Below are 21298 nucleotides of genomic sequence, written 5' to 3' on the forward strand. Positions count from 1 at the left end.
ATCACATATCGGTGGACCGTGATGCCCACCTGAGCCACAAAACCAGCAAGTTTTATTAAGGATTTCAAAAGGGGAGGGGGTGCAAGAACAGGGAGTAGGTCACAAGATCACATACTTCAAAGGCAAAAAGGAGAACAATCACATGCTTCTGAGGAAACAGGACAAGGGCAAAATCACAAACTCTTGAGAAGGGTCCAGCAAAGATCACAAGGCAAAGGGCAAAAGCAGAATTACTGATAAGGGTCTATGTTCAGCGGTGCATATATTGTCTTGATAAGCATCTTAAATAGCAGAAAACAGGGTTTGAGAGCAGAGAACCAGTCTGACCTCAAATTTACCAGGGTGGAGTGTCCCAATCCTAGTAAGCCTGAGGGTACTGCAGGAGACCAGGGTGTATTTCAGTCCTTATCTCAACCACATAAGACAGACACTCCCAGAGCGGCCATTTATAGACCTCCCCCCAGGAATGCATTCCTTCCCCAGGGTGTTAATTATTAGTATTCCTTGCTAGGAAAAGAATTTACTGATGTCTTCCCTACTTGCACATCCATTTATAGGCTGTCTGCAAGAAGAAAAATATGGCTCTATTTTGCCCAACCCTGCAGGCAGTCAGACCTTATGGTTGTCTTCCCTTGTTCCCTAAAATCACTGTTATTCTGTTCTTTTTCAAGGTGCACTGATTTCATGTTGTTCAAACGCACGTGTTTTACAATCAGTTTGTACAGTTAACATAATTATGGTAGTGACCCTGAGGTGACGTACATCCTCAGCTTATGAAGATAACAGGATTAAGAGATTAAGAAAGGCATAAGAAATTATGAAAGTATTATTTGGGAACTGGTAAATGCCCATGAAATCTTCAGAATTTATGTTCCTCTGCCATGGCTCCAGCCAGGCCATCCGTTCGGGGTCCCTGACTTCCCACAACACATACTATCATTTATGATCCATGAATGTTTCATCATATTATTATATGAAAACAACCCTGGACAGAGATTCAAGAGACTTGAATTTTTAGTCCTTGCTTTGCCATTCTCAAGGTGAAATCTGACTTTTATTTGAACTTCATTATTTCATCTGTAAATTAGGGACTTATACTGGGATTTCTTTTGGGTCCCTATCAACATTAAACTTTTCTGATTCTCCCTTTTTATAATAGAAAAGAAGAAGATGGAATAAAATATTAGCATAATGAATATATAGAATTTTAGCAATTTATGTTAGCAACAATTACAAATAATCTTTACTTTGCACTAATGGAATTTCTTAAAGTTCTCTGGATCACAGTTTTCCGTTTCTTACAGTCAGCTTCTTATAGATGTAGCCAAATGATGTAGTTAGGTGATAGTTTAGCATTTTAATGATTTTTAAGTTGGGTAGTTTATACAAATAACAAATGATTAGAACAAATAAATTAATTGCTTATGATGTATTTTCAGGTCAGAATTTGAGTTATAAAGGTCATAGACATCATCTAATATGATTATTGTCATTCTCAAGATGAGGAAAACTTTTCTTAGAACCATTATTTGGCATTTGTTTCTACTTGGATAAAATATAGCATGCATATTAAAACTATTTTCCTTTGCTGTGCTATGCCCAAATGGAATAACATAATTTAGTGCTAAAGATGTTTTATGGCCAGTTTACTCAAATTTTTATTATCTGTACCACTTATTTGATACAGGTAAATTTGACAGATTAGGAAGACTAATATCATTTGACTGTTGATCACTTATACAAAGTTATTCTCAAAGACTTTTGGAACTTTTACTTCTTCTATTAGAAAGCATATTTTCTTATAAATACCAACTTTATTGCTAATGGAATGATAGTTGTAGGAATATTACAAATAGCAGTTAGTACTCATGAGAGAAATAGTCTGTCTTTCACTGATTAGCAAAATTAAAGGGCAAAAAAATTAGAATGTTACATTCAAGACTACTTTAAGATAAATAAGCTCACCCATTATATAGCCATGAGGAAAAGTATGAATCAGTGTATTTTGTGTTCTTTGTAAAACATCTATCCAATTTACAGATACCACTTGCTAATTGAAACTTATATATCTTCAATAGTGACACCCCTGGATGTTGTTAAAATTAGACTCCAAGCTCAAAACAACCCACTCCCCAAAGGTACGTGTACTAATTACCCTAAAAATGTTATGTTTGATTTTTAAATGTTCCTGTGTTTATTTTTGTTTGCATAATATTCATTTGCTAATTTATTAAAATAGATGCCTCTTACCCTCATGAAAAACATTTTTGTTTTCACCATTTAGTTGTACGTGATGAGTTGTAGGCAAAATATAAATATATAACATTTGTATGGACCTACTAAGTAAAGCAAAGGATGGTTATGTATTTGTAGATGTGCCTCAGAGGTAAGAACAGAATTATATTTGTGAGGGACCTTAGAATCTAGCTTACTCCCGTGTCCAAAAGTTGTGCCCATGTTAGAGCATTCATGACCATCATACAACTATTGCTTGAATATAGTGATTGGAAATGTATTATTTTATCAGATAGCTTGGTTAATTTCTGGATAGTAGTTTATGTAGAATTTGAGACAAATAATGATGTGTTTTTGTAAGATAAGCAAGATTAGCAATTCCTTAGTATTTTATAGGTTTATAAAGATAATAGCATTACAACCACATTTTAAGTGGCAGAAAACACACCGTTTGGACTGTGAGAAAATTGGCTCAGATATAAAGCCACTGTGTTGAATACAGAGCAGTGTGACAACCCTGATATTTTAGATGAATGAAAGAGTAGATTGTAGGAAGAGACTAACTAAAAAGGTAATTTCCTATACGTTAACACCATAAAAGCAGAAGGCAACACTCAGACTTAAGTATTACAAAATTCACAGCTTCATATTTTTATATACTGTTGGGCAGAGAAGACAGTTTTGGCAACAGTTTAGTCCAGTAGGTGGGAAGAAGTTGGTATTAGAGAAAGTTGTTACTACATTAGGTCGAATGTGACAAATGGCTAGACTGAGCAGTACAGATACAGAAAAAGAGACAAAGCATGGCATTATGTACATTGAGAATGATATTTTTTAAAAAATTCTATTTGTCTGAATTTCCCTTGCATACCACAGATTTTTCTTCTGGACAAATAGAGAAGATTTGTGTCCATGTTCTCTTCTCTAAATGGGTTTTCCTCTTTTATCTTCTTTCTTCATTCCCTCAGATAACTTAAAAACTTAAAAGAAGTTATTTGTGTACTTTTTTTTTTTTGAGAGTGGGTCTTAGTCTGTCACCCGACCCAGGCTGGAGTGCAGTAGTGTAATCATAGCTCACTGCAACCTTGAACTCCTAGGCTCAGGTAATCTTCCCACTTCAGTCTCCTGAGTAACTGGGACTACAGGCGTGTGCCACCACACCCAGCTATTTTTAAAAGATTTTTTTTAGAGTTGGAGGCTCACTGTGTAGCCCAGGCTGAAATCAAACTCCTGGCCTCAAGCAGTCCCCTGACCTTGGCCTCCCAAAGTGCTGGGATTACAGCCGTGAGCCACTGTGCCCAGCCATTTTCTTACTACAGTTCTGAAAACATAAAGTACTAATTTGCATTTACTTTTAACAACTCTGAGTTTAGAATGCATTGCAGTAACATTAAGCAAATCAAATTAATTATGTCTGTTTCATCCTAAAAAGTAGAGATGGTTATTTATCTTTTTCAAGATTCTTTCTCTTTTCATAATTTTCTAGTTTCCTCATTGTGACGTCAATTTGTTCATCTGTAAAAATAATAAAGGTTATGTGAGGTAATTGTTGGCTGTTGGAATCTTCTTTGCTAGGAAAATGTTTTGTATATAGTAATGGACTCATGGATCATCTATGTGTCTGTGAAGAGGGAGGCAACAAACTGTGGTATAAGAAGCCAGGAAATTTCCAGGGAACATTGGTAAGGTGATTATATTATTTAGAATCACAGTACATTTTCTATTTAATCTTATATGTGAAAGATTTTTCTAATTGCAAAAGGGTGAAGAATCATATTAAACTGAGAACAGGGAACTACTTCTTTGCTTTATAACCCTTTGTTAACCTTTTCATAGGTTCATGGTTTTGTGTAAAAAAGGGGGAGGTAACTTTTTAAAAAACTAACCATTTTTATTTTGAAATAATATAAAATTAAAACTATATATACAGACAGATTTCATGTACCCTTTTCTTAGTTTCCCCCAGTGGTACCATCTTACAAAACTAATACAGTGTCACCACGAGGATTTTGACATTGATTGATACAATTAAAATAAAGAATAACTTCATCATTACAAGGATTCTTCCTGTTTCCTTTTTTAGAGCCACACCCATTTCCCTTGTTTTCTCACCAACTCCTTAAGTCCTCGCAACCTCTAATCTGTTCTTCATTTATGTAATTTTATCATTTCAAGAATGTTATATAAATGGAATCATATATGACCTTTTGGGATTGGCATTTTTTACATAGCATAATTACCTGGTGATTCATCCAGTTTGTTGTATGTGTCAATCATCTGTTCCTTTTTATTGCTCATGATATAGATTATTTCATAGTGTAGTTATAATACAGTTTGTTTTCAGAGTTTTTTTCCAGATTTTGGCTATTTTGAATAAAGCTGCTACAAACATTCACTTACTCTGGGAAAAATGCGTTAGGGAATACAGTTGCTGAGTCATGTGGTAGTTACATGTTTAGAGTTTAAGCAACTCCTAACCTGTTTTCTACACTGGTTCTACCATTTTACATTTTTCATTAGCACTGTGTGACTGATCCAATTTCTCCGCATCTTCACTAGTGTTTTGGTGTTATCACTACTTTTATTTTACCAATTATGATAGCTGTGTAGAGATATCTCATTGTGGTTTAAATTTGTATTTCCCTAGTGGCTAATGATGGTGAACATCTTTTTTTTTTTGAAACGGAGTCTTGCTCTGTCTCCCAGGCTGGAGTGCAGTGGCTGGATCTCAGCTCACTGCAAGCTCCGCCTCCCGGGTTTACACCATTCTCCTGCCTCAGCCTCCCAAGTAGCTGGGACTACAGGCGCCCGCCACCTCGTCCAGCTAGTTTTTTGTATTTTTTAGTAGAGATGGGGTTTCACCGTGTTAGCCAGGATGGTCTCAATTTCCTGACCTCGTGATCCGCCCGTCTCGGCCTCCCAAAGTGCTGGGATTACAGGCTTGAGCCACCATGCCCGGCCGGGAACATCTTTTAATATGCTTATTTCCCTCTTCAGTAAAAAGGCTCTTCATGTCTTTTGACCCTTTTCTAATAAAATTGTTTGTAGTTTTACTGTTGAATTTTGATAGTTATTTATATGTTCTAGATACTAGTCTTTTGTTGAATGTGTGGTTTGCAAATATTTTTTTCCACTTCTAGTTTGTCTTTTCATCCTCTTAAACATGGTCTTTCACAGAGTAAAACTTTTTAATTTTTATGAAATTCGATTTATTAATATCTTTTATAGGTCATGCTTTTGGTGTCAAGGCTAAGAACTTTTTGTCTACTGTTACACTCTGAAGACTTTTTCATAAAAATTGTATTTAAGTCCTTGATCCATTTTGAGTTAGTTTTATGTAGGGCATGAGACTGTGATTGAGGTTTGTTTGTTGTTGCTGCCTATGGATGCCCACTTGTATTTGTGGAAATGGCTTTATTTCCTCCATTGAGTTGCTTTTTGCACCTTTGTCAAAAATCAGTGGGGCATATTAGGTGTGTCTATTTCTGAGTTTTCTATTCTGTTCCATTTATCTCTGTCTGTCACTCTGTCAATACCACAGTCTTAATTATGGCACGTGTAAGTCTTGAAATTAGATTCACTTATTCCTCTTACTTTATTTTTATATTTCTTTTTCTTTTTTCTGAGACAAGGCCTCGCTCTGTCACCTAGGCTGGAGTGCCATGGAGCAATCATGACTCACTGATTCCTCAATCTGCATGCCTCGAGATTCTCCCACCTCCATCTCCCAAGTAGCTGGGACTATAAGCATGTGCCACTGTGATTTATGCTTTGTGGAGACAGAGTATCATTATGTTGCCTAGTCTGGTCTCACACTCCTGGGCTCAAGCAGTCCTCCTGCTGTGGGCTCCTAAAGTGCTGAGATACAGGCGTGAGACTCCTGCTGTGGTCCTTATATTTTTTTTCAAAGTTGTTTTTGCTATCCCAAAAGTTCCTTTGTCTTTCCACATAAATCTTAGCTTGATCCTGTTTATATTTACAAAAAAATATCGCTAGGGTATTTATTGGAATGACATTCAACTTGTATGTTAATTTGGAGGGGAATAACATCTTTAATGTGTTGAGTGTTTCAATCTATTTTCAACCTGCTTATGACATTATAACTGAAGTGAATTTCTTTTAGATAGCATAAAATTGAGTCATGTTTTAACTTCACTCTGTCAGTTTTTATCTTTTAATTAGTATACTTAGTTTAACTATTGTAATGCATTATAGATTAGGACTTAAGCCTATTATTATTTTTTTAATTTCCCGTTGTTCTGTTTTCTATTTCTATTTTACTTTTCCTGCCTTCCTTTGTGTTACTTGAACATTTATTAGCATTCCATTAAACTCTTAATCTCACTTAAAACATTCTATTTTAGCTGTCTTTTTCTGGCATTGCTTCCATGGGGGAGAAAGGATGTCACCTTGTTACTGTCAGGTAGAGTTAGAAGTCCAGGTTCCCCACCCAGCCTCTACTGACGCACAGTGTAAGGGAAGACCTCTTTTACTGTTGAGCGTGTGTGGGAGTTCTGGCTTTCTACATGGTTTTCACTGACGGTGTAGTGGGGTAGCCTCATTGCTGGGTGATGGTGAAAGTACTGACTCTCCACTATTCCTCCTGTGACACCACCCTAGCAGAGGGATGAAGGAGCCTTACTGCTGACCTGGTAGGGGTAAAAGTCTTGGTTCCTTATTCACCTTCTGTCAGCCTTACATTGATGGAAGTCTAGGCTACCTACTTAGCCTTTGCTGATACGGGTATGGGTGGTGCCACAAGTTTCACTTTGTTGTTTGGTTAGAGTAGAGTGGTTATTGTCTAAAAGTTTTCTGTCTTACTAGGGTTCCCTTTCCTGGGAAAATATGCAGTCCTTTGTGACTAACGTCTTCTACTTAGCACAGTGTTTTAAGATTCATCCATGTTGTAGTATGTATCAGTATTTTATTTCTTTTATTGCCAAGTAATATTATGTGAATATATCACATTTTATTTATCCATTCATCATTTGATAGACATTTGGAGTGTTTCTACTTTTTGGAATAATTCTATGGACATTCATGTTTCTGTGTGAACATGTGTTTTAATTTCTCTTGGTTATAACCTTATGTAAATATGTGTTTTAATTTCTCTCAGAGTATAACTGGAGTTGAAATTACTGAGTCATGTGATAACTATGTTTAACCTTTTGAAAAACTGCTAGGCTACACCATTCTGTAGTCTCACCAGTAGCATCTGAGGGTTCCAATTTCTTCACATTTTCACCAGTATTTTTTATTGTCTGTCTTTATAATTTTAGCTTATTTAGTAGGTATGAAGTGACATCTCATTTGTGGTTTTGCTTTGCATTTTCGTTTTTTTGAGACGGAATCTCGCTCTGTGGCGGCCCAGGCTGGAGCGCAGGGGCCGGATCTCAGCTCACTGCAAGCTCCGCCTCCCGGGTTCATGCCATTCTCCTGCCTCAGCCTCCTGAGTAGCTGGGACTACAGACACCCACCATCTCGCCCGGCCAGTTTTTTGTATTTTTTTTTTAGTAGAGATGGGGTTTCACCGTGTTAGCCAGGATGGTCTCGAACTCTTGACCTTGTGATCCGCCCGTCTCAGCCTCCCAAAGTGCTGGGATTACAGGCTTGAGCCACCGCCTCCGGCCTTGCTTTGCATTTTCATAATGATCAATGATGAACATTTTTCCTTTTTCTATTTTTCTTTTCTTTTTTTTTTTTTTGAGACAGGGTCTCACTTGCCCAGGCTGGAGTGCAGTGGTGTGATCTCAGCTCAGTGTAGCCTCTCCCTCCTGGGCTGAAGCAGTCCTCCCACCTCAGCCTCCCAAGTAGCTGGCACCACAGGAGTGTGTCACCATGCCCAACAAATTTTTTAGCTTTTTGTAGAGATAAGGTCTCACTATATTGCCCAGGCTGATGTTGAACTCCTGGGCTCAAGGGGTCTCCTACCTTCCAAAGTGCTGGGATTACAGGCTGGAGCCACTGCATGCAGCCAAACAGGTTTTCATGATGTGCTTATTGGACATTTGTGTGTATTCTTTGGAGAAATATATATTCAAATCCTTAGCCAACTTTTAATTACTTTATCTTTTTGTTATCAAATTGTAAGAGTTTGTCTGTTAATAGAAGCTCTGCCTACTTTAGGTTCCTCTCCAAAGATTTCACATAGCACATTTTAATATTTTCTCTGATTTCATGCTTAGGAGAGATTATCTAACCAATTCTCTGCTGTTGCTCTCCTTCCTTTCTTATAATAATCTTTTCAAAAGCTTTTTGTCTAAGCTCTTAGAACAATCTAGAGCTGAGTAATATAGACTTTATTCTGTAAGAAGTTAGTATCATCCAGAAATGCTTCATTTTAATTGTGTTAAAATTCCCTTTTTAAAAAGAACGGACATACATAAATCCAAAAAGCTAATTTTTTTAGATGTAAATACCTGAAAGAATCAAATTACCAATCATCACTATAAATTTTTGTGTATCAGGTTTAAAGATATATTTTGATTGCTTTTTTCTATTATGATTTTAGGATGCCTTTTTAAAAATCATTCGAAATGAGGGCATTAAATCTCTATGGAGTGGCCTTCCTCCTACACTGTAAGTTGAATTTTAATGTTTTTTCTACTAAATAATGGTTATTATTTTATCCTATAATCAGCATGGTTGGACAAAGTCTTGCATTTTTAATATTAGAATGCTTTCATTTTCTGAGGTGTTGTTTTTTAAGCCTCACAGCCACCTGCATGTTTAATGATGTACTAGAAAGACTTGCAGGACCTGAAGAGGTTATATTCACAGATACGGTTTATTATAGGAAAAGGATACAAAACAGAATCGGTAAGGGAAAAAGGCACATCAGGGGTTGTCCAGAAATGGGCTTCCAAAGTCCTCCCTTATGGCATTGCACAGGATGTGCTTATCCTTCTATTAGTGAGCTGTGAAGTATACAAAGTGCTTCTGCCTTGGGAAACCCATTTGAGTTTTGAGTGTAAGGCTTTTATTGAGCATGGGTTGTATGGATACATTCTGTCTTTGAGGCCAGTTGTGATGAGCAAAACTTTAAACCCACAGAAGGAAAGAAGTTTATTATAAATCACAGTATACAGATCAACCTAGACAAGTTGGTTTAGTGCTTCAGATGTCCAAAAAACCTTCTAATAGGGAGTACTCCAGGGGATACGTTCCCGTGAGTTGTCCAGACGTCAGGCATGCACATAGGCCCTCCTGAAGTCATACAAGGTTTGAGCAACCAAGCCTGCTTTGTTGTCTTTGCTACACAAGCATATGGTAATTTTTTTCATGTTCAGAAATAAAGACTTTGGTGTCTATTTGTTCATTTTACTAAAGCTGTATGATATATTGCAAAATGTATACTTTCTCCAGATAATTCTAATTACTAACTAGCGATTACATGCATTAATATGATAGACTCTTAATATTAAATGTAAAAATCTAAAATAATAACTTGGCTCTTGCTGTCTCATTTATTCCCAGGAACTTTATATTTTTAATGGAGGAAATTAGTCAATTTGAGGCATTTATTTTAAACAATGCTTAAGGTTTGAAGTTAGTGTCAGATCTAATACCTCACCAGTCAGTCCTGCTCCTAAATTCTCAACAGCAAGATTAAGATTAAGATTAGGCATTCCAGACTATGGATTAGGCATTCCAGACTATGGTCTGTGAATGTCCTTTAGTTATATCATAAACAGAGACTCATTTCTTGTTGCATTAATATTTATTGACATGACAGTACATGCAACTTTGTGTTTGAATTTAATAATTCCCTTTTAAGGCCGGGCGCGGTGGCTCAAGCCTGTAATCCCAGCACTTTGGGAGGCCGAGACGGGCGGATCACGAGGTCAGGAGATCGAGACCATCCTGGCTGGCACGGTGAAACCCCGTCTCTACTAAAAAATACAAAAATCTAGCCGGGTGAGGTGGCGGGCGCCTGTAGTCCCAGCTACTCGGGAGGCTGAAGCAGGAGAGTGGCGTGAACCCGGGAGGCGGAGCTTGCAGTGAGCTGAGATCCGGCCACTGCACTCCAGCCCGGGCGACAGAGCGAGACTCCGTCTCAAAAAAAAAAATAAAATAAAATAATAATTCCCTTTTAATAATTTCTTTTAAAATAGTATGTCATTAGAATTCCCTTAAAACTAGTGTATGTAATTCTGATGATGTTAATTATAATTTATGTCTAGTTACAACCAGGAGTGATATATGGTCTATAGTTCAAAAATGTTTTATAATTTCTCATGTACTTTTTATTTTGTTGATTCTGATGTTATGGTAATTATGAATGAGAAAGAAGATCTGGGCGACCAGAAACAGAACAAGTCAAGGAGATGAAGTGTCTGTCTTAATTTGTCTTTTCCTATTTGTTTTATTTTTATTTTATTTATTTATTTAGAGACAGTCTTGCTCTGTCCCTTAGGCTGGAGTGCAGTGGCATGATCTCGGCTTATTGCAACCTCTGCCTCCCAGGTTCAAGTGATTCTAGTTCCTCAGCCACTTGAGTAGCTGGTATTACAGGCATGTGCCACCATGCTAGCACTTATTTAATGCTATATATTGTAACTGTCTTCACAACTAGAATGCAAACTTTTGGATGGCAAATGCCTACTTTATATCTTTTTACTGCCTACTAAGTTAAGTATTAACCATTTTTAAAATAAAAGAAAAATTGATCTCATAGGCTAATTTGTTGTAGTTTTTAGCTTACACAAAATATAAGTGTTTTTTAGCTTATATAATAATATTTGAATTTAAGTTAAGACTGTGGAATCTTTTGATAATTTTGAACAAATCTTTTTGTGTGATCTAACAGAGTGATGGCAGTTCCTGCTACAGTTATTTATTTTACCTGCTATGATCAATTAAGTGCTCTTCTGAGATCTAAGTTAGGAGAAAATGAAACCTACATACCAATTGTTGCTGGAGTTGTAGCCAGATGTAAGTAATAAATCTTTATTTTCATTTTGATTTCTGTTTAGAGCTTCTGTTTAAGTTGGGACATTCACAGATAATTTGTACAATGTATAGAGTATTAGTATGATATATTTTGCCTTATAGTTTATATTAATTTGTTAATATAGGATAGATACTCCAGAAGTCATATGGAATAGTGATTACCATCAGAATGAGATGGGCTCAGCCTATCTTGGTCAAATCATGGACAGAGTTTTTAGAGTGACATCAGAGTTGGTTTTGATTCACCTGAACTTCTGAGGTATCACCTGGGATCATGCATGATTCAGTCCAAAGTTCTGAATCACTTTCCTTATAAACTTTGGGATTCAGAGTTTGATCATAAGGAAAGTTGACTCTATACAGAAGAACGTTTACTCTGCTAAATGGGAATGAGATTTATTGGGTCAGTAACTGGAATGGACTTTGGTTTTCATAGTTCTGGTTGATTACAACATTTCTGGAACTGCCGTTGAGAGAGTTGAAACCAGAAAAAGTAAGATAGATGAAAATAGACTTTTTTTTTTTTTTTTTTTTGAGACGGAGTCTCGCTCTGCTGCCCAGGCTGGAGTGCAGTGGCCGGATCTCAGCTCACTGCAAGCTCCGCCTCCCGGGTTTATGCCATTCTCCTGCCTCAGCCTCCCAAGTAGCTGGGACTACAGGCGTCCGCCACGTCACCCGGCTAGTTTTTTGTATTTTTTAGTAGAGACGGGGTTTCACTGTGTTAGCCAGGATGGTCTCGATCTCCTGACCTCGTGATCCGCCCGTCTCGGCCTCCCAAAGTGCTGGGATTACAGGCTTGAGCCACCGCGCCCGGCCGAAAATAGACTTTTAAGAAATACTTTTATCAAGGGAAAAATCTGTGTCAATTATGTTGACATCATTAGATAGTTAATTTTAAGGTTTTCAGACATTATAGAATAAAAGTTTAAAATATCATAAAATATATGGATATTAATTTTTACAGTATGTATGTTTGCATAGTACATGGCTTTATTTTTGTTTTCTTTTTTTAAACTTGTTTGTATTAGTTGGTGCAGTAACTGTGATAAGTCCACTAGAATTGATTAGAACCAAGATGCAGTCCAAGAAGTTTTCTTACATGGAACTGCATCGATTTGTCAGCAAGAAAGTATCTGAAGATGGTTGGATTTCCCTTTGGAGGGGCTGGGCTCCTACTGTTCTTAGAGATGTACCTTTCTCAGGTAGGATTTATCTTATTTGTAGCTACTCAATTTTACGTAGCTTTGTTAAATATTACTGTTACTTTACGTTCATTTGCTGGAGCGCAAGATGTGCTGACACAGTGAGTTTTCTCTGATGTATTTAAGGTGATGTATTTGCCTGAGTTACTCCTGTATCATTCTCATAATATTGGAAACTAAAATAAAACCTAGTTGGAAAAAAAAAATATTACTGTTACTAGATTTTTAACTCTTTACCGTTAAAGGTAAGTTATTTTCTGTAGTGACCACAAACTCCTTTTTCATTGTTAGGCTCTCAGATCTTTACAAGCTTTTATTGAATGAATAGTTTTTATTCAAGCTTGTTATTAGTTTTTATACATTAATTAGTGGGTATTCATATTCAGAGAATGCAAAGTACCTTTAACATTCTAAATAAGTCATTTAGTATTATTTAGTAAGATAAGTAAAACAACTACGAATCAAAGGATAGAATCCATATAAGACCACTTTGGAATTATGTGGGCTCCTACTTTTTCAGTTATTAAAAATAAACATCTCCCCATTAAATGATTATCCTGTAAAAGACTATTACAAATCAAGTAGGCTATTGTACTACTTACTCAATTATGAAAAGGGAGAAAATTATGAAAAGTGAGAAGTGCAAATCTACCAGTAACTTATATAATGTACATACTCTAGTGGCATTTCCCTTGTGGGTCATAGAAGTTTTTATGACCCAAAAAAAAAAAACTTATCTAGCTAGAGAGAAACTCTGAATAATAATATCTATATCTTCTAAAAATCATGAAACCACAATATGTTCTTTCACTGTCACAACCTCAGTGGTAACCAGTATATTAAATGCCATTGATTTGATTAAAAGAATTAGTTTTCCCACATGCATATTATTGCCAAACATTATATTAGTTTTGCCTATTTTTGAAAATCCCCTTTTACTAAAAAATTTTCCTAAGATTCCTTCTTGTGTTATATGTAACTGTTTTCTTCATTTTTACTCATTTATATGTGAGTAAACAGCTAAGACAATGCTGCTATGAAAACTTTCAATCAGTTTCTTGGTGCACCTTTGAAAGTTTATCCAGTATTGGATTTGTTGGTTCATATACATACATACATTTCAAATTTTACTAGGTAATATAGAACTCTTTTCTAAAGTGATTGTATGATCTACCTACCTACCAGCAATGTATGAGATTTTCTGCTGCTTCACACCCTTTCCAGCGTTTTTATTGTCAAAGTTCTTAATTTTTGTTTAATAATTTAAAGTGGTATCTCACTTTAATTTGCATTTCCCTGGTTATTAATAAAATTGGGCACTGTTTCATTGGCATTCATTTATTCATAATTAATTTGGGGTTTTGAAATTGAAGTAGGTTTTCAATTTCATTTTCCTCCCACATGGATAGCTGGTTGTCCCAACATCACCTGTTGCAGTGATCCCCAACCTTTTTGGCACCAGGGACTGATTTTGTGGAAGACAGTTTTTCCATGATTGGAAAAATTGTGTGTGTGTTTGTGTGTGTGTGTGTATGTGTGTGATTGGTTTCGGAACGAAGTTATTTCACCTCAGATCACCGGGCATTAAATTTTCATAAGGAGCACGCAACCTAGATCCCTCACTTGTGCAGTTAGCAATAGAGTTCTATGAGAATATATTGCTACTGCTGATCTGACAGGAGGTGGAGCTCAGGAGGTAATGCTCACTCACCCGCCGCTCACCTCCTGCTATGTAGCCCAGTTCCTAACAGGACACAGATCAGTACCAATCCTCAGCCCTGGGGTTGTGGTCCCTGATCTATTGAATAACTATAATTGCTCCAGGGATCTGCATTGTCATCTCTGTCATATAACATTTTCATGTATGCATGTATGCATGGATCTGTTTCACTGGTTAATGTTTCTGACTTCAGGCCAATACCACACTGAATTATTAGTGCTCTATGAAAAATCTTTTTTTTTTTTTTTTTTGGCAGGGTCTCACTCTGTTGCCCAGGCTGGAGTGCAGTGGCACAATCACGGCTCACTGTAGCCTTGATCTATCTACAAGGCTCTAGTAATCCTCCCACATCAACCTCCTGAGTAGCTGGAACTAAAGGCGTGTGCCACCATGCTTGGCTAAGAAAAATGTTAATGTCACTTTATTTTTCTTCCCTAGGAATGTCATCTCTTTATGTTAATAATAAGTCTTTAAGAAGTTGTTTTAGGAGAGATTCAAATTTTTCTTCATCAAGGTTGTATTCATCTCTTTTTTCTGACATTTAGTTATAGGTACACCCCACTGTCCCCAGCTTTCAGTAGCTATTTTTAAAGCTCTATTTTAATTTTTTAAAATTAACTCTTTGTAGTTGGTACAGTTGCAATTGATTTTTTTCTATAGCTTATATCCAGCTATGTTTTAACACTCTGTTATAAATTCTGCTTTGTCTTACTATCGTTTTGGTTTGGATATATATAAAAATATATGTAAATTTAACTGTTTTATATCATCATTTATAATCATAATTTTTCTTTCTTTCTTGCTGCCCAGTGAGTTTTTGAATTATGGTGACAATAATGAACATCCCCATCGTTTTTCCCATTTTAAAGAAAATAGATCTCATTTAACCATTAACAATTATTTTTGGTATAGGTTTTTGATGTATGTTCTTTATCAAATTAAAGAAGTTTCCTTTTACTTCTAGGTTTCCAAGAAACTTGTTTCTTTTAAATGAAAGAGTATTGAGTTTTATCAGATGCTTTTTCATTATCATTACATGATCCCATGGTTTTGTTAACATTGTAATATGACATTTAATTTTTATTGTATACCTTTGCATTTCTGGGATAACCCAACTTAATCATAGTGTATGATATTTTATGAAATATTTCTGACTTCAGTTTGTTTTTCATTATTTTTTTTAGGAAGTCTGTACCTATGATCATGAATAGATTGGCCTTTACTTTTTTCCTTTGTACTGTTGTCCTTGTCAGGCTTTGGAATTATAGTCATACTTCATTGATGCATAGTTTTTTTTTTGTTTATAGGACTGCTAGAATATTACTGAGAATTTTGCTTTAAATAAAGAAATCCCACCCTAGTGGGTGTCTAAGCAGAAAGCAAGGTGTGTCAAGGTTAGCATTTGTCTATCCCCTGAATATATAACCTCATAACTCTTTTATTAAAGTCCACATTTTGTTTCTAAATGTGTGTTCATTTCATTCTCTGTTTTTATAGCAATGTACTGGTATAACTATGAAATTTTAAAGAAGTGGTTATGTGAGAAGTCTGGTTTATATGAGCCAACATTTATGATCAACTTTACTTCAGGGGCATTGTCTGGTTCCGTAAGTTTATTCTTTTGTTGTTAATACTCCAGAAAAATAATTGTTGTATTAAAACAAAACAAAATATTATATAACATCTCATGTATATTGAGATCCACTTTGGCTGCACTGCTTGAAAGTTTTTCTAAATATTTTCCATCTATTTTAAGGAAACAAATTATTAGCAAATAAAATAATTTAAACATACTGTATTTGTTTTTATGTTGCAAAAACATTTTTCTGAGAAACTTTTGAATTTGTTAGATCATTACAGTTACAATATTTTAGAGTTTTATTATTTAGACCATTTTGTAATTTTGCTCTGATTACGTAATATTTCATGCAGTGTCATCTCATATGCATTAAGCACTTCTAGCCTCTGCTGCTGATTCCTGTTTCTTTGGAAACATTTTGTCCTACTAAAGTACTTTTTAAAAGAATTTGAACAAAAATTACAGTCAGAAGTAAAGAATCTTAAGTTACCATTTTTTGGGTAATAGTTTATCTTTTTCCACACCTCCTTGTAGAATGATATGAAAGTCCTGTAGTAGACTTTCATTATGCAGATTTATATCACCCTGACATTGGTAATAGTTTTTTTTATACCCACATATTTCCAAAAATGAATTTGTAATAACTTGTAGTGAGACAATAACATACTGGAACCACAAAAAAACAATAGTGAAGGAGCAGAGTGAAGTGATGGAGACTTGCAAAAAAATATTGTAATAATATCTCAGAAAATCTGGGCCAAGGAAGCCACGTAGTTGACTTTAAAACTTAAATATAAATATTCCCAGTCTAAAATCTTTCAAATTAATCCTAGTGGATTATAAGCCTATTGAACAAAAAAAGCAATTAGTATTGTTGAATAATGGCTTTAGGGTATTTACCAGTTTTGCAGAAATACAAAGGAGAGTCCTCTATTGTACTATTTCTATGTAACCTAGAAAATCTGTTTTTTTAGGATTTTTTAAATGATCTAGAAAATTGCTGCATTTTGACAGTTTTCAAATAACGTTTTGTCTCTACAACAGAAAAAACATCTGAATGTGAGTGTCCAGGCTTTCTGTCAGAAAACAGAACAGCCTAAACCACCTTATTTTAGAAAGAGTTTCAAAAATGGCTTACATAACATTGTAGCCACTACATGATAGATAATGAAGATGGAGAAAAATCATTGATTTTACCTTACCTGAAATCTTCGAAGCTGATTTCAAGAACGTAAATCAACAAATTGTTGGGTTGAAATAAAATATAAGTGATTTTAAAGGGACATTTTATGACCATATTGGCCTAATGTGAGTTGGGAAGCAACAATACATGCCAGTTTTAACCTTGTATGGCTGTTGTATCAAATATTGTGATAACATATTTAAAAGAATTAAGTTATTAAAAAAACTCAAAGCCTTGTGGAAATAAATGTAAATTATTTTGAGAAAAGTTATTTGAAATGTGATTTGCATCCAGCTTTTATCATTAATAGGAAAAAATCTAATTTGTAAACCATTGTAACTATATTTTAATATGTAAACATTTACATAACTATCTATTTTAAAAGGTTTATAGAGCTAAAAGTTCAAAATTCATTTTCTTTGTTCAAATTTAAGTTTTTATTCTATTTTAAAAGCATTTGCTGGAAATTTTAAAATGCTTACTAGATACTTGAGAATTTTTGCCTTGACATATGTGTTGTACCTTCTTGTGATGTAAAGGAATAATAAAACACAAAGGAGCATGAGAAATTGTAAATGCTGGTAGTGGAGTCAGAGAGGTTTGGTTGGAATTGTGGCTCTGCAGCTAAGTAGCTATGTGACCTCGGGAAAGTAAGGGAATTTTTCTGAGGCGTTTTACTTTTGAGTATAGTGAGAAATGCATATCTGTTTGCTTTAATGAAAACTTAAAAGATATACATATTATTTCATTTTAAAGTTGTTATTTTCATTATTATTCTTATTAAATAATGTACTAATTAGAAGAATGTAAAAATATTTTAGGAAAAATTAAAAGGTTGATGGAAATTAATCAATTTTACTTTCTGATAGTTTGCAGCTGTTGCGACTTTACCATTTGATGTAGTAAAAACACAAAAGCAGACACAACTTTGGACATATGAAAGTCATAAAAGTAAGTTTAATAAATTTAAAGCATTTTTTTGTTTTTCCTTCCAGATATTGTAGGAATATCTAAAATAAGGAAAACAAGATTTTTTTCTTCTGCATTATTCTTTGTGTATTTTACTGAAAGTAATATACTGTTAGAATGGAATACCTAGAAAATCTCTAAACAAAAACAAAAAATTTAAGAAAATGTAAAGTCTAATGTTTCTTGAATGCCATCAGTTAAGTCTCATACCTGCGATAAAGAAGAAATAATCTTTGTCATTTAAAAGCTAAATTGTTTTATGATGTCTTTTCCTACAGTTTGTTTTCAGATCTATTTCAAATTATTATTTTTATTGTCTTCATAAGTCTTTGAAATAAACCAATAAGATAAATCTAGACAAATCAGGATAAAGGATAGGAAATTACTGGGAAACCGTTTTTCTTTTTCTTTTTGATAGTTTATATATATCTGTATATGAAAGCGTTATCAGATGCTTTTTCATTATTACATGATCCCATGGTTTTGTTAACATGGTAATATGACATTTAAAGATTTTTACTGTATACCTTTGCATTTCTGGGATAACCCAACTTAATCATAAAAACCATCTATTTTTATTTCTTCATAACCTGTCATTTCTTCTAGAACAAAAGTGTACTCCTATTTGCTTCTACTAGGATCCCTCTGTCATTTATTCCCTTTAGAAAGTGTAGCAAACCCATGGGAAATTATCTATTACAAAATTATGTAAGTCTTGTGATAAGACTATTACAATGTAAATAAAAATTCTTCTACCCATGATTATAATAGTTTGCATAAAAGGTAAAATAGGTATAATGTTGAAAGAAGCTGGTTACAGACCTCTACAAATGAATCTGATGGATATTGGTGACATCCTTTTTTTTTTTTTACCTGTCAAATACCCACTCTCCTTTTATATTAGAAGCTAATGAAAACTTGGGAGGTAATCAGAGTTTTATTATATTAGGGTTCTCCCACTTCCCTGTTTTAGGCATGAGCCTTCTAGAAACCCAAGCCCTATCTGTCCTCCTTTGACAGTTCAAAATTACTTTGTTTCATTCTTCTTTTCTTATCAGAATTTCTATTTCCCTTCTTAAGTATAATATTTAATATAGTAGGATTTCACCAGTTTCTCTTTGGTGTAATTTAGCATAAATGGCTAATGACTGGGGCATTGAGGTAGTGGTGGTCATGGTGGTTGATAAGGGAAAAGATGGGAATCTGTACAGGTAGATTCTAATGCACACTAAAGTTTAGGAGCCACTTACGTTGGTAACTAATCATTGGAGTCACCTGAGGTGCTTATTCAATATCCCTAAAGCTGGACGTCACCCTCAGTAGACTCTCATTTAATGACTCTGAGGTGGAACTCTAGCTTGTATATTTTGGAAATGATCCCTAAGTGATTGTGATGTATATCTTCATTGAGACTGGCACCAGGGAGCCATCTTTCTAAATTAGATTTAACTCTTACCTATCACCGGTTTTTTCTAATTAATGTTTCCTCATTTAAACCTAAAAGGAAAAATCTTAAGAGTTGGGTTTTAATTTTCCATGATTATCACTGTAAATTTTAATCTGTTAGTGTACTTCAGCTATGAACCAGTTACTTAAAGGTTTACTAAGATAATATTTCAGTTGAAATTACACTAGCAATTTGAGTGATAATCAGCCCATACTTACTATTTGCATTTACATTATTTATCCCCAAGAAGTAACTCAGCTCCATTTAGAAGTGACTTCCTTCATTCCACAGCTCAACTATACCAAATCCCTTCTCTCTAAGCAAAAAAGAAAATATGAAGTGTTGCATCTATCATACTATAGAATGATAGTTCCATGCAAGTATATGATCTGTCAGCCTACTTTGACCACTTCTTCCATTCTTCATTCATTAGTCAATTACTGAGTGCCTATACTGTGTCAGGCACCATGCTGGTATATACAGATAAAGGAGACAATTACCCAGATCCTCAAAGAGCCCATAATCTGCTGGAACAGAGGCTGCATTCAGAAGCATGTTAGCATGTAGTTAAGTGCCATATCCTATAACAGAGGTAACTTTTACCTCATTTATGAGTGTGTCATATATTATTAATTTTTAAAAATTTAATCTCTGGTTTTAGCTTTTTAAACCTGGCCCAAATGTACTTATTTCCAGAAGTTAAACTACTTCTTCTCTGAACACATTTAATATTTTTAAAACACTATTCTTGACAATAGAACTATAGAAAAACACTACTCAAGCAATATTTAATTTTTAAACATTTTAAAATTAAAATGTTTAATAGATTTAATAAATAGTACATTGTTTTTAATATTTAAGGCAATATTTTTCTGTATTTCAATATTTATTATATTTCTATTTTAAAATAGAAATGATTCATTATGAAATGGTTATACTTGCCAAATAAACTTATTTAAAATGTTCAATTTTAGTAATACTAAGGAACAGCAGTGAGAGAACATTTTATATAAATTAGACTGTTGGGGAGGATGTAGCTCACTGGGAACTTTATGCCATGATGGTAAGAATATTTGACACAGCTACTTTGGAAAACAATCTGGCAGTAGCAAGGAGTCCATTCTGAGTTATCAGTTCCACTCCTAGATATGTGCCCTAGAGAAATTTTTGCATATATACAAGGATATCCAAGGCAAGATTTTTAAAAACAGCAAAAAGTTAGAAATCACCTAAATGTCCCTTTACAGGAAAATGGATAAATCATTATAAGCCATATAATGCAATACCATGCAGCAATTAAAATGAATAAAATATAGCTGCACTTACCAACCTAGATAATTCTGAAAGCACATTGCAGAAGTCAGTGTGCAGTGTGATATCATTTATATAAAGTTTAAAAGGAGGATAAAGAAAAGTATACATTGTTCTGTACATTCCAGATGTATACAAAGAAGAGTATACATCTGGATATGTTTAGATGTAAACATTTAAACAAATGCATGAGAAAGATGAAAAAAGAAACACGAGAGTGATTACCTTTGAGAAGGAGGAAAAATACAATTGGGGAGGAATATATAGGGGGCTTCAACTGGATCTGTAAGAGTTATTACGATATAGTAAATTTGGATGTTCAGTAAATGAGCATGTATTTTCTCTATGCTTGAAATATTTAATAATAAAAGTGTTTCTTTACAGTGCAAGAATTTGCTTATTACCTGTAGGAGTAGTCCTTTAATGTTTAAATGTTAGGCAGGAGACACTTCTAAGGTTCCACTAGAGCTTGGCTTACCTTCAGTTGATACTCTTTTTGTCATTCTCTTAATTTCACCTTCCTGTTAAAATAGAAACTAGTTTGGGGCATGAGTTCTACAAGATTAGAAACACCTGCTGCTTGATCACCATTCTTTGACTAGTTTTTAAAATTTAAATGAAATAATTTAAACATGAAGTGAAAATTGCCAACTTAGAAAGTTCTTGTCATTGACTTTCTTTAGAAAGTTAAATTTCATGC

At 34.5% G+C, this 21298-nt stretch overlaps 1 protein-coding gene across 2 annotated transcripts in view; it reads left to right on the forward strand.

Annotated features, from left to right (window-relative positions):
- SLC25A40 (solute carrier family 25, member 40) overlaps positions 1-21298 on the forward strand; it is a 56046-nt gene that overhangs the window by 31120 nt on the left and 3628 nt on the right. For both annotated transcript variants that reach the window (XM_011961760.1, XM_011961761.1), the window contains 7 exons: positions 2079-2138; positions 3811-3917; positions 8747-8814; positions 11045-11169; positions 12216-12389; positions 15607-15716; positions 17741-17822. In XM_011961760.1, the coding sequence (XP_011817150.1) occupies positions 2079-2138; positions 3811-3917; positions 8747-8814; positions 11045-11169; positions 12216-12389; positions 15607-15716; positions 17741-17822 (726 nt within the window). The remainder of the gene's footprint in view (positions 1-2078; positions 2139-3810; positions 3918-8746; positions 8815-11044; positions 11170-12215; positions 12390-15606; positions 15717-17740; positions 17823-21298) is intronic.

Source organism: Colobus angolensis, unplaced genomic scaffold, assembly GCF_000951035.1.
Source record: "Colobus angolensis palliatus isolate OR3802 unplaced genomic scaffold, Cang.pa_1.0 Scaffold569, whole genome shotgun sequence".
Lineage (NCBI taxonomy): Eukaryota > Metazoa > Chordata > Mammalia > Primates > Cercopithecidae > Colobus > Colobus angolensis.